The sequence below is a fragment of the Gekko japonicus genome, unplaced genomic scaffold, assembly GCF_001447785.1.
Source record: "Gekko japonicus isolate JY-2015 unplaced genomic scaffold, Gekko_japonicus_V1.1 scaffold82, whole genome shotgun sequence".
Taxonomy (NCBI): Eukaryota; Metazoa; Chordata; class Lepidosauria; order Squamata; family Gekkonidae; genus Gekko; species Gekko japonicus.
This window is the reverse complement of record NW_015174846.1, coordinates 1371495-1385798: the sequence shown is the minus strand read 5'-3', so window position 1 is coordinate 1385798 and position 14304 is coordinate 1371495. Positions and strand designations below refer to the sequence as shown.

At 46.1% G+C, this 14304-nt stretch overlaps 1 protein-coding gene across 3 annotated transcripts in view; it reads right to left on the bottom strand.

The window, feature by feature from the left end:
* HMGCS1 (3-hydroxy-3-methylglutaryl-CoA synthase 1) overlaps positions 1 to 14304 on the bottom strand; it is a 33207-nt gene that overhangs the window by 8046 nt on the left and 10857 nt on the right. For 2 of the 3 annotated variants that reach the window (XM_015424485.1, XM_015424486.1), the window contains exons 2-5: positions 5364 to 5821; positions 3185 to 3310; positions 2562 to 2726; positions 140 to 308 (exon numbers count right to left, since the gene is read on the bottom strand). In XM_015424485.1, the coding sequence (XP_015279971.1) occupies positions 140 to 308; positions 2562 to 2726; positions 3185 to 3310; positions 5364 to 5811 (908 nt within the window). In that variant the 5' untranslated portion in view covers positions 5812 to 5821. Of the gene's footprint in view, positions 1 to 139; positions 309 to 2561; positions 2727 to 3184; positions 3311 to 5363; positions 5822 to 13845; positions 13891 to 14304 lie in introns of those variants that run through there. The other variant, XM_015424484.1, reaches the window with a different exon arrangement.

Below are 14304 nucleotides of genomic sequence, written 5' to 3'. Positions count from 1 at the left end.
TTGATGGTCTACCCTTGCGGTTTGTATATCTGTATATACACACATCAGCAAGGCATCAACCTTTGTACTACTGTAAGAAGAGAGTGCAGTAACACTTCCAGATACCAGTTCCAGAATTACGTCAGCTTGAGCAATTTACCTAAAAGCTTCCAGACCACTGTAGATCCCATTTTCTTTCATCAGTGTCTGATCACTAAGGAAGTCATTCAGCAACAGACGAGCTACTGATTTCTGCACAAGCTTGCAGTATGGAGAGTGAAAGACTATGAAGCCAAAATCATTCAAGTTGAACTCTTTGTCAATTCCCTCTGGAGAAGGAAGCAAAAAAAAAAAAGATGTTTGGTCAATTATACATTTTCTTCTACCCCATTCTCAGTTCTTTAAATCCTACCAGCTTTTTTTAAAGCCTACTGTGAAGCCCTAACACGTGCTTGTATCTCTGTGTTCTGGACCATGTTTAGCTCACGGGACAGGTCATAGGATTGCATGTGCAGGCACTGGTGGTGGGGGAGAAGATGACCGCTCCTGAGCTGAAATGCTGGAATGTTCTGGAGCCTAAGTTGCACAGACAGAATTCCTGCATTATGGCAGCACAGAGTCCACAAAGGAGAGCAGAGCTATAACGCTCAAATTGGTAGGCGTATCACAAAGCCAACATATAGCAAATGTCACTTGTCACACACATTCCCTCCTCCCCCTGAAAAATGCTAACACTACTTGAACAGATCTCTGTTATGATACACTCTACTGTGCTGTATTTTTGGCAACATAGATTACCTGCCTTAGAGTGAATAGAAGGAGATCAACAGGTTGATGCCAATGGTTGCTACTGAATCCCAAACAAGTCATTCTATTACCCCCCCAAGACATTTATTTCATAGCTCTTAAAGTTTAACTGAAGTGTTGGAATGGCTGCTGCAGGTGAAGGCCTCTAAAAGCCCTGATGAAATCCCCAAGATTGACACCCCTGCCTTAAAAGTGCGGACATCATACCCCCCAATGGTAGAAACAGACTATAAGAACATAAGAACATAAAGAGACGCCAATGTTGGATCAGGCCAAAGGCCCATCTACTCCAACACTCTGTCACACAGTGGCCAAAAATACCAGGTGCCATAAGGAGGTCCACCAGTGGCCCTCCCACTGTTGACCCCCCCCCCAAGCACCAAGAAGACAGAGCATCACTTGCCCCAGAGCCCCTATCTATACCTTGTGGCTAAGAGCCACTGATGGACCTCTGCTCCATATGCTTATCTAATTCCCTTTTGAAGCCATCCATGTTTGTAGCTGCCACCACTTCCTGTGGCAGTGAATTCCATGTGTTAATCACTCTTTGGGTGAAGACGTACTTCATTTTATCCGTTCTAACCTGCCCGCTCAGCAATCTCATTGAGTGCCCACGAGTTCTTGTATTGTGAGAAAGGGAGAAAAGTACCTCTTTCTCTACCTGCTCTATCCCATGCATAATCTTATAAACCTCAATCATGTCACCCCTCAGTCGTTGTTTCTCCAAGCTAAAGAGCCCTAAGCGCTTTAACCTTTCCTCATAGGGAAAGTGTTCCAACCCTTTTATCATTCGAGTTGCCCTTTTCTGCACTTTTTCCAAAGCTATAATATCCTTTTTAAGGTGTGGTGCCCAGAACTGCACACAGTATTCCAAATGAGGTCGCACCATTGATTTATAAAGGGGCAATATGATATTGTTTTCAATACCCTTCCTAATAATCCCCAGCATAGCATTGGCCTTCTTTACTGCAGTCACACACGCCCATCTTTGACAGATCCCTTTGGAGTGCCTCACAATCCTCACTGGTTTTCACCACCCTGAACAACTTCGTATCATCCGCAAATTTAGCCACTTCACTGCTTACTCCCAACTCCAAATAATTAATGAATACGTTAAACAACAGTGGACCAAGTACTGATCCCTGCGGTACCCTACTGCTTACCACCCTCCACTGAGAAAATTGCCCATTTATACTCACTCCCTGTTTTCTATTAATTAGCCAGTTTTTGATCCATAAAAGGACTTGTCTTTTTATCCCATAATTTTTGAGCTTACTTAGGAGCCTTTGATGAGGAACTTTATTAAAAGCTTTCTGGAAGTCAAGGTAATATCTCTTGGATCCCCCTTGTCCACATGTTTGTTCACCCCCTCAAAGAACACCAACAGTTTAGTGAGACAAGATCTTCCCTTACAGAACCCATGCTGAGTCTGCTTTATTAGGTTTTATTCATCTATGTGCCTACTAATTCTTTCCTTAATAATGGTTTCCACCAATTTACCCGGTATTGACGTCATGAATAGAGACAGGTTAGTGATTTATTAAATGTCTGATATTTGTCAACTTTATTCCTACAGCTATGGGATATGTTTGTGAACAGCATTTAGATGCAAAATAACTGTGGTCCTAAATCAACAGAAGAACCTTGACAGATCAATCATGAGTAGAAAATGTTTTAAATCTGTCAGTTTTCTGGATGCTGTGGAAAGAGTCAGGCTCCAAAAGAAAGACAGCAGAGTCCTGGGTTCTGCAACAGTATTTCTTGGTATCACATACCTTTTTGCCATTGAGCACGGATCTTCTTGCGATAGACAGTATAGCAGCGATCCAGTGCACTGAGGTAGCATTGTATGGACAGTTTCCCATCAACCACAGGATACTCAGACACCATATCAGGTTTATAGAAGTCATAGGCATGTTGCATGTGTGTCCCACGCAGTCCTAGAGAAAGGAGTCAGATGTGATATTGCATTCAAGAAAATAGTTCCTTCCTAAACATGCTGCCTATGGAACCAGGAGTGATAGAGGTGATATTGGTGGTGGTGAAGGGGAGAGCATTTACACCTTTGAACGTAAGCCAGAGTCCCCTGAATGAATGTTTAACAGGACAGATAACTATTTTTAATATTACAAATAGCCACATCACTTGAACAAATTAATATTTACAAAATCTATCTGCATGAGCTGTGGAAACAAAACAACAGAACAAACTGCTTAGGCTTTGGCCTCTTGACAGTTGAGGAGAAATTTAGCACTGTTTTTCTCTTCTGATGTTAGAATGTTCACATAAGTACTTCTCTTTCAGGCTAGAGCAGTTATTTGCACAAGCAAGTGGGGCTGGAGTACTGTCGCTCTGAGAGTCAAAGGAATGCTTTGGCTAGAGCGGTTAGGAAACTAACCTCTTTCAAAAATCAGAGGCGCATTTGGACCCACAAGCATGGCAACAGCACCAGCTCCTCCAGTCGGCCTCGCATTTCCAGTTGCATACACAGCTATATCTCCAGCAACGACAAGCGCGTAACGTCCTGCAAAACACAAGCAAAGACTATGAGAAGTCTGGATAACACTGCATAACAATTTCTAGCCATTTAAGCTAAAACACCAAGTATCTTTCCTTGAAATTAAGGCCCACAGGATTCAACAAGAGCCATTTCTGAGTGAACACGGACAGAACTGGCCAGCATGTTTACTCCTTACAGCAAAAAATAACAGCAAGACAATAATGCTTGCAGTACTGACCATATAGAACACTTTTTGTGGTCTCATTTGTCTTTATCAACACCCAGTTGCACAGACTACTTTAAAGGCAATGAACAAAACTAAGGATGTTTCTGAAATGCAGCTTTCCTGGGCACCTACTGCACTTGTCATGAAGGTGCTGCTGGAGGAGGGGTCCCCAGAAAAAAAAAAGGACTAACCAGCCCAGGGGTTTAATGCTAGAGTCACCGATTCAAATTTTGCAGCCTTCCCTTACCCCAGTAACTTACTGGGGTCTGCAGTAACCAATATAAAGATCAGCATAGTCGCCACATGCCTTACATGTTTCCCCCAGTCACACAAATCTCCATATAGAAGAAACCTGAGAGGGCAACTTTCTAAGGCTGTTCAATGAATTCTCTAATGCTGCAGAGGAGGTGGTGGATGCTCCTTTGCTGGACGTTTTCAAACAGAGGCTGGACGACCATCTTTTCGGTATGTTGTAGGGCTATCTTTTGGCTATGCTCCTGCACAGTGCAGGAGGGTTGGACTAGATGACCTGCAAGGTCCCTTCCAACTCTAACATTCTATGATTCTATGACTGATTCCTGGGTCAAAGGCCAATGCTTTTCTCACTAGATCAAATGGGTTCGCGAAAAGGTGTGCATACTTTTTAACACACCCAGTTTCCCATTGCTACAGGCTATCATTACAAATGAGAGCCGTCCTTGTTTCATACAGAAATTGATAGGGTTATTACAATATGAACTTTCTTTCCTAGGCAACAGTCCACATAGGCAGCAGAAATCCATCAGTGGCTATTAGCCACAAGGTATAGATAGGAACTCTGGGGCAAGGGATGCTCTGTATTCTTGGTGCTGGGGGGGGGGGGAGTGGAGGACTTCTAGTGTCCTGACCCCACTGCTGGACCTCCTAATGGCACCTGGTATTTTTGGCCACTGTGTGACACAGAGTGTTGGACTAGATGGGCCATTGGCCTGATCCAACATTGGCTTCTCTTATGTTCTTATGTTCCTCCCACTGTGGCATGCCTATAACAATTTCATACCAGAGGTTGATTATGTAAGGTCACTGCCAATAAAAGAAAGCTCATGCCATAATGAAGTTGTCAGGTACAGAGTACATGGCATTTTTGCTTCTAGACTCCTAATTCCTTTGTGAAGTCTGCCCACTGTATGCAATGGCAGAAAAACTGAACTGCTACTAAACCTCACTAAAGTCCACAGGCTTTTTTTAGAGGCCAATCCTATGCATGAAGCCAATCCCACTGAGTCCAGTGGGCATTACTCCCAAAGTAACTTGGACCTCAACAGTCATGACGCATTCAGGAAGAACTGCGGCAAAGCCTCTATTGCTAATTAACACCAGAAGGCACTGGCTGTTTAGAAGCCCTCTGCTTGTGTCTTGGCTGAGGTTCAAAACACAGGGCCCTTGGGACCCCCGATGGCAGGGGGGTGGCCAAACTGTGGCTCGGGAGCCGCATGCGGCTCTTTCACACATACTGTGCGGCTCCCAGCAGGGCGGCCAGGGATGCTAAATCATTAGCAAACAAATATCATTGGACAAATAAATATCATTATCAATATCTGCTTTCACAGCTTTTGTTATTATTTTGGCAGTCTCATTTAATGTTAATAAAAAGCAAATTTGCATATTTACCAGTAATATTTGTTCATGTCTTGCGGCTCTCAAACATCTGACGTTTATTCTATGTGGCTCTTATGTCAAGCATGTTTGGCCACCCCTGCCCTATGGCCACCAGTTGCCTATCCCTGGAAATGTGTCTGACGTGACTGATAAATTTTGCTATGGGCATCTGCAAGCTCAGAGGCAGCTTGGTTGTGCAGTTACCAAACTTACCATCCCAAGAACTAGATTCCACCCAGTTAACAGCATTGAAGAGCGCAGCAGTGCCTCCGTAGCATGCGTTGGTTGTGTCTATGCCTTCTACATCTGTGTTGCCAGATTCTTCAAACAGCTGCATCAGAACAGTCTTTACAGATTTGGATTTGTCGATGATCGTCTCTGTTCCAACTTCAAGTCTCCCAATGCAGTTGTAGGAAAGACTGTTCTTCTCCATGAGTTTCTGCACCACAGTGAGGCAGAGTGAGTTGATATCCTCTCTGTCAGAGCAGAAGCCCATCTTAGATTGGCCCAGGCCAATGGTGTACTTCCCTGCATCCACGCCATCAAATTTCTCCAGCTCTGCCTGGTCGACATACTGGGAAGGAAAATAGATCTCCAAAGCCACTATTCCCACATCCTTTGGCCAACAAGCTTCAGCGTTCACAGGGAGAGAGCCAGGCATGGTGGGGTAGCTGAAAGAAAATGACCCAATATTAATATGAACAGAACTATGGGACAGCTGTGAAACACAACTCCATGTACGCTTACACAGAAGCAAGTGCCATCAAGAGATCATACTCCCTCTACGCCAGGACAGCAAGGCCTGTTTTTTGTCTAGACCAATAATTGTACTGTAAGCAGGCCTTTGGATAGAAAATGAGGAGCCTGGAGCTGTTCAAACAGACCCACCCTCATTTTGGCAAAAGACACAGTGTGGATGGAACAGGAACTGGGAGCTCGTGGCATAGCTTCAGTTGCAGATGGCTGTCCCTGCATTCCCATACCTTTGATTGGTTTTGCAAGTGGGAAGAAAAGTGGTATTTTCAGCATCCAAATAAATTCTTAATGTGCACTAGTCAGGACACATCTTTGTGGAAATGACACTGGCTGATCAAGCACAACTGCTCTGTACAGACTGAGAAGTCAACCATTCCCAGGCTATTTCAGTTAGGCACACTATTGCATACGGCCGCAAAAGCACTACTAACTCCACACCTCCTCACAGCAGTCTTTCCATCCAGTCGCAAAATGCCCTGTTGGGTTTCTTGCTATTGCTAATGCTGTTACGTTGAACTACTGATACTTAGAAGATAGAGCATTCTAAAACCGGGTTAATCCTGCTTTGTCATATACTAGGGGACCCAAAAAAGCCATTCCTTTGTCATGAACTAACATGAATCAGCCTTTTAGACTGAAGCAAAAGAAGGCCTCCGTGTATTTGCATGAGCAGGTATTTCATTTTTCTTGAAGCTGCACAGCAAGAAAACATGTTAATAGTTTTCCATATCAACATATACAGTATCATTGTTCCATGTAGCCCAATACTGTTTATTTTAATGAGAAGCTCCTCAGGGTTTTTCTTCCATTGTAGAATTGGGATTCTCAACCAGAGATGTCATGAATCCATTCTGCGATTCTCTGGCCCCGTTCACACGGAGGATTTGCCGTGGGAGAGCTACGAGTGCATGGTGGATTATCTGGGCGCGATCACACTGCAACATCTGGGAAGTGGAGCGCACCCGTGGCAAACCCGTGGCATACCGCTGAAAATGCAGGATTAAAAACTACCTGCTCGGATGTACTAGTAACCGGTTTGCCACAGGCTGCCTCCACAGTCTCTCGGCGTGATCGCGCCTGCTGCGGCTTTTTCCTCCGGCTCATCATTGATGTGCAGGCACGGAGGAAAGGTACCGTAGTGTGCCGTCGATGCGTGGGATCGCGCTATGGCGGCTCTAATTGCAGCGGTGCAAAAAGCCCCGCCTCCCCCCGCGTTATCTGGCCCGTGTGACCAGGGCCTTTGTATGCTCAACACTAGATGTTAGATGGCAAGAGATGTTCAAAAAGCTCAACATACTAATCCCGCTTGACTATTCAAGTGATAGATCCAGACATGCCTTTTGTCTATAAGCAGTAAACCTCCTGCAGGCAAAACATACTCCAAAGACTTTCCAAGAATATAGGAGGCGAGAGATATACCTTTAGGAGGGCAGAGTCACTTGCAGGAAGCAGAAATATGACACATGATGTTGAGGAAATACTCAAATAGTTCTGTAACTGTGTCTCTAGTAGCTATCAACATTGTTACAGATGAAATTCTTTACATATTAATATGTGATTTGACTTCCAAATTTATTGTAATTCAGGAGACAAAGGAAACATTTCTTCACACAACACAAAAATGATTCACATACTCCAAGATGTGGTGATGGTCAGGGAAGATATTAAATGGGATCAGACAAATCCGTGCAGGGTAGGTTTATCAAAAGCTATTAATTATGATAGCGGAAAGGAACTTCGGAGTCATTGTTCCTGATGGCGAAGTGTCTACCATTTATTAATAGCCTGAAGTATAAGGATTTAAAGTTTTAAGTGTGTGTTTCTTTAAATGTTTGGTAAGTTACAGAAGAACGGGAGGAGGTGAAAGAGGGGGATGAGTGAGTGAAGTGATCGGTGACTGAAAGTCTATGGGCAGAGCTAAAAAGTGCCTGTAGATGCTGAGTCATCAGTTAACAGTCATCTGTGGTCAGTCAACAGTCTACAGAGTCTGAAAAAGCAGTCTTATGATTAGAATCCCATATAGTGCTATGAAAAGCATTAAGATTCTAGGGAAGGAAAGTAGAATACTTATAGGGGCAGGGGTCTTGTTGTAGAAAAAGAGCTGCCGGAGCTCATTAGCATAACTCATTAGCATAACTTATTTGCATATGTCACGCCCCCTGACATCACCGGAAGTGTGTCAGAAGGCCCGGCTACTTACCCTCCTGCTTCATCCTCATTCCCAAACGGAATGAGGATCGAAGCAGAGGGCGGGGTAAAGAAGGGGGCGGGGCTTCACCACGTGACCGCCCCGCCCCCTAGAGGTTCTCTTCTGGAGCTCCGTACCTGAGAGCTCCCCCCCGACTAGAGCCCTGTATAGGGGGCATATTAGTGACTAGAGAGCATCAAATCCTAATATTGCCAAAGTATTATAAGGATGTGAGAGACAGAAGCCGACAGAAATCTGAGTTAAAGGGAAAGATTAAGCTGAGCAAGATAAAATAAAGACTGGTCAAAGTACATTCTGAAGAGAAAGGAGGATTTTGTGCGTGAGGAGTGTTTGTGAAGCAAAAGAGTGTGACACCTCAGTCAGAAGCTATTAACATACACTGCTTTTATTCACTTTAGAGATAAGTTACAAAACATCTTGAAACCAATGCGTTTCTTGTACAAATAAAGCTTTATTTTGTTTATTGTTAACCTGGAGTCCTATGCTATTTAAAAATTAAGAGTCTCATCCTCAGGACCACACAGCCCAACGAAGGAGCCTTAGAGCTTGGGCATAATACTATGGGAAAGGTTAATTGATCAGACTGGAATTAAATTCCTGGTGGCAGCGTTACATACCCAGAGAGAGAAATAACAAAAAGTTAAAGACACACCGTATCTAACCACACAATTAAAACAGAGTAGTCGTGACATGAAGACATTCAATGTAAGTTCCAGCAGCAGTTCCAAAACAACAGAAACCTGAGATTAGAGGAATCACAAAATTTTGTCTCACCTCACTGCAAACAGGAAGGTGGAACTAAAAGTAAGGGTATAAATAGCAACCTTTTAACTGCATGAAATGCAATGGGATCAATGCAAAAGAAAGACTAATTAAGCCTTAATAGAACTGAGTGCAGGCACAATTCAAGTGAAGCGGATAGGGCAGGATTATATTAGCAAAGAAGTAAGAAGAAGGAAAAGCCAGTGTAAACACAGCCTTTATTGAGAATGTTAGTTTCATAAGAACTTTTTAAAGAAACCCTGCTAGATTAGACCAGTGGTCCATCTAACCCACCATCCTGTTTCAATGGCCAAACAGTTGCCCTGAAGGGCCAACAAACAATCCATAGAGGCCAAAGCCAACCCCCAGATGTAGCCTCCTAGCACTGGTATTCAGAGGTTTGTTGCCTCTGTTTATGGAGGTTCCAGCTACTCAACACGCTTAATAGCCATTAATGGACTTGTCCTCCATGTCTAACCCCCCTCCTTAAAGTCACCTATGCTTGTGGACATCTCTACATCCACTGGCAGTGAATTCTACCATCTACAGTGCAATTGAAAGAAAGTCTACTCAGAATTCTACTGGTCTACGCGAATGGGGCTTACTCTCAGGAAAATATCATTAGCTTTGCAGACTTAATTACCCATTGAATAAAGAAATATTTCCTCTGAACTGTCCTGAACCTATGGTCCATCAACTTTACTGGATGCCCCCAAGTTCTAGTATTACGGGAAAGGGGAGAAGAAGCTCTCTCTAGCCACTTTCCGCACTCCATGCATAATTGTATAAACCTGCTTAAGCAACGCAAGGTCATGAGACAGATTTTCCTAGAAACAGAAGTTCTGTCCCAGTAAAACCCAGCATAATGTTTCCCAATTTGGCTAGGGTACAGGTTCTTATGAGCCAGTCGCTTGCCAGACCATGCCATTCAGTAATAAATACACAGTTTTCATGAAACGGCACACAATTTTATATATATAAAATATTACCTCTAAAAGTTAATATTACCTCTAAAGGTTGATGAGATTAAATACCTAGCTTCTTTCTTCATCTAACAACAGCAGCAGACAGGGTTGCAGTGAGTCGTACATTCTTTACCAGCAGGCTTAAATTACGTAATTTAATTAATAATGCCTGACAGTTGGCAGAACAAAACATGAAACAGAAACCACAACCACTCAATTGCTCACCTGTAACCTGCAGTAAACAAAACAAGCCAGGATCTGTCCAGTGCTACAGCTCTCCACCAGTATTCCCTCTAAGCTGAGTTAGTGTGAGTTAGCTCACAGTTTTTTTAGCCTCCGGCTCACAGATTTTTTCTCAGCTCAGGAAGGATGGCACCAAAGCAAACTAATTCATGCAGTAGCCAAATCGCTTGCTCACGACTTTAATGCCAGTTGCTCACAAAGTAGAATTTTTGCTCACAAGACTCCACAGCTTAGAAGGAGGGAGCATGGCTCTCCACTGAGCACCCACCTCTGAGAAGATATTCAGAAGGGCCTGTGGCAATGGTACTTAAAGCACAAGACAGATTTTCCTAAAAACGTAAGCTCCTTCCAATTCCTCACCCAGAAACAGCCTCCAGTACGCCCAAAGTAGAACACCACCCCACTTTGTTTTCACTGGGTTTGGCTCTTCCAAGTTCTACATGTTTCCAACTGCCCCTTCCTTTTCAGCGGCTTCTCTTCAAAGCACGTCATGACTGAAAGTGGCCAAACAATTTGCTTTTGCCACAGTTACACTGGGAAGCCTTGTACACTACTTTACTAACTAAAGAGGGGAAAGGACAATCCAAAACACTGCATGAAAGCCTGTTGCCTCAGTGATGAGATGTGGCAATATGCGACCACTGAAGTGACCACAATGCAAAAGTTCATGGAACTTGTTCCTGAGCATCAGAAGTCCACTTAAACGTTTGGATTTTAACCCAAGTTGGCTCTAGGATTCATAGCAGGTAACAGTAAAAAAAAAAAAAAAAACAAGTAAAAGAATAATTACAAGCACAGATGGCCAGTTATAAGAACATAAGAAAAGCTATGTTGGATCAGGCCAATGGCTCATCTAGTCCAACACTGTTTCACCCAGTGTCCAAAACGCAGGTGCCATCAAGAGGCATCTGGATCGAGGTGTTGTTGTTAGACCTGTCAGCCGCATTTGATACGGTCGACCATCAGCTGCTGACCCACCGCCTTGCTGACGTGGGGATCCAGGGGCTCGCCCTTTAATGGCCTGCCTTGTTCCTCCAAGGTCAGGGACTGCTAGGGGAACAGCAGTCCCAGAGGCACCCGCTTGAATGTGGGGTGCCTCAGGGGGCGGCGCTTTCCCCTATGCTATTTAACATATATATGCGCCCCCTTGGCCAGATTGCCCGGAGGTTTGGGCTGGGGTGTCATTAATATGCAGATGACACCCAGCTCTATTTGATGTTGGGCAGCCAGTCGGACTCCAACCCAGAAGATCTGCACCGGGCTTTACAAGCCGTGGCTGGGTGGCTCAAACTGAGCAGGCTGAATTTAAACCCGATGAAGACGGAGGTCCTGTGCTTGAGTCGGACCGGATTGGGGTTGGGGCTCCCACTTCCGACCTTTGACGGGGCACCTCTGGTGCCAGCTTCGGGGGTTAGGAGGCTGGGAGTACTCCTGGACCCCACCTTAATGATGGAGGCCCAGGTGGCAGCCACTGCCAGATCGGCCTTTTATCATCTTCGGCTGGCACAGCAGTTGGTTCCTTTCCTCGAACGCAATGACCTAGCTACAGTGATCCATGCTACGGTCACCTCGAGGCTAGAATACTGTAACGCTCTCTACATGGGGCTGCCTTTGTTGCAAATCCGGAAGCTGCAGCTGGTGCAGAATGCTGTGGCCAGGCTGCTGGCGGGCGCCCCTAGGTGGGAGCACACCCAACCTGTACTGAAAGCGCTGCACTGGCTGCCTATAACATACCGGATTCGCTTAAAAGTGCTGGTGCTTACCTTTAAAGCCCTACATGGCCAGGGTCCAACATACCTGAGGGACCGCATTTCCCCACATATGCCTCAAAGAGCACTTCGGTCAGGGTCACAACAACAGCTAGTGACCCCGGGCCCTAAGGAGGCCAGGCTTGTGGCAGCGAGGGCCAGGTCCTTTTCAGTGGCGGCTCCTCTGGTGGAATGAGCTCCTGGAGGAGAACAGGGCCCTGTGGGACCTTTTGCAGTTCCGCAGGGCCTGTAAGACGGAGCTCTTCTGCCAGGCTTTCGAGTAGGAGCTGCCACTGCCACTACCACCACCGCTCCACTATAAAGCGACACCGCCGGAGGGCCGAGTAACTTCTATCTACGGCCCTGGCCCTCCCCCTTCTGGTATGCAAGATGTTTTGGATCTTTCTATTCTTGCATCCTGATTGTACTGAATTTTAACTGCTTTATCTTTTTATACTGTATGCACTTTGTGCCTTGTTGTAAGCCGCCCTGAGCCCGCTCGCGGGGAGGGCGGGGTATAAATATAATTAAATAAATAAATAAGAGGGTCCATCAGCAGGGCCAGAACTTCAGAAGCCGCCCACTGCTGCCTCCCAAGCACCAGAATACAGAGGATCACTGCCTTAGACATCATGTTCTATCTATACCTTGTGGCTAATAACCACTGATGTACCTCTGCTCCATGTTTATCCAATTATTAACTGGATTAAGTGCTAACATATTCCACCTGTCAAAACCCAGCCCTTAACACCAGAAACTGGGTGTGTAGTCAAAATAGTAACACACAGCAACCCAAGAGCCCGATAACTTTGGTGGAAAGGACACACAACAACACTCTGCAATGCAAGAGACAAAGGAACTGCATCACCTGCATTTCTGGCAGGGTGGTGGCCACTAGCCCTGGTGGCTTTTTAAACAGCTGCGCATAAGTGCACCCCCACACACAGCCAAAAAAACCCAGACTTTGTGCTCTACTGGCGAAGACTTCACCAGTCAGATACCTGCCCGTCATGTTGCTATTAATGAAACGGTACAACAGTCTTATGGAGCTGCGGTGGCTCAAGTGGTTAAGACGCTGAACTGCAGGCTGTGGAAGGTCAGTAGTTCAGCAATTCGAGACCCGAGTTGCCGCATGACGCAGTGAGCTCCCGTCTCTAGTTCCAGCTCCTGCCAACCTAGCAGTTCGAAAGCAAAAATTGCAAGTAGATAAATAGGTACCACTTCGGTGGGAAGGTAACAGAGTTCCGTGCGCCTTGGTGTTTAGTCATGTCGGCCACATGACCACGGAAACGTCTTCGGACAGCGCTGGCTCTTCGGCTTGGAAACGGAGATGAGCACCGCAACCCTGGAGTCGGATTCGACTGGCTTTCGAGCAAGGGAACCTTTACCTTTACAACAGTCTTGCTAGAGAAATATGGAAAGTGGAAGGAGACACTGAGCCTCTTTTTTGTGCGAGGGGGTCAGGGCACCGGCAGGAGGAAACTGAATCCTGATTATCTGAATTTAAGCCCACAGTTTTTTAAAAAAATGTATCACCTTTTAAGATTACTCCTGTTTCAGTATTAACTCTAAAGACTGCTGCGGTGTCTGCCGCAACGGACTAATACACCTCCCTCGTAGGGATAAAAACGCTCTCCTTACATTGCACGTCCCCCAACCCACCCCACGTGTGAACGAGCCAAACACATCAGGTGACAATACAACCCAACCTCCCAGGCAAAAGTGTCCTTCTCTCTCCCACTGCTCCCTCAGAAGTAGGCACCACCCAACCCACCTAGAGGCCAAAGCCCCCCAAGACCGGGAAAGGGGGAAAGGAAAAGCAGGTCAACAGTCCCACTTCCAACAACGCCAGAGTTTGAACTAAGCGAATGACCCAAAGAGGGACCCTTTCCTTCAACGGCCCCCCAACCCCACCCCAGGGCAAATCCCCCTAATTCCCAGCCAGTACAGAAGGCCCCGGTCGAGGCCTCTTTCGGCTCCCCTCTCGCCACACTCCACAGCCGGTCACTCACGCAGGGCGGAATCCCATCCCTGGGTCCGGAGTCTCCGTCAGGCACCGGGACGACCCAGAGAGCATGCGCATATCACACCCTCGGCCACTTCGCCGCTGTCACCTTGAAAGGGAGAGGGGGGAAAACCCACGACCGACCTCTGACGCGACCGCTCAAGCCACGCCCACCCTCGGGCTATTGGACCATCTACCCGGCTGCGACGCGAATGGCACGCGAGAGTTCCAGCCCGCCCATCCCCGGGCCAGCAGAACGAGTCGTTATGCGCACGCGCGGACCTCCCCCCCCCCCCCCCCAAGATGAGGAAAGCTGCCTGTCTGGGCAAGAAAGAGCGAAAAAGCAAAGCCAGCGAGGCACAATTAGGCACCGTCGCTTGGGGCTACGCATTTTCTTCACCGCAGCACAGCCGTCCCAGAAGCTGTTATAAAACTACCGTGATGGGTGTCTCCTTAAGGTCTGTGT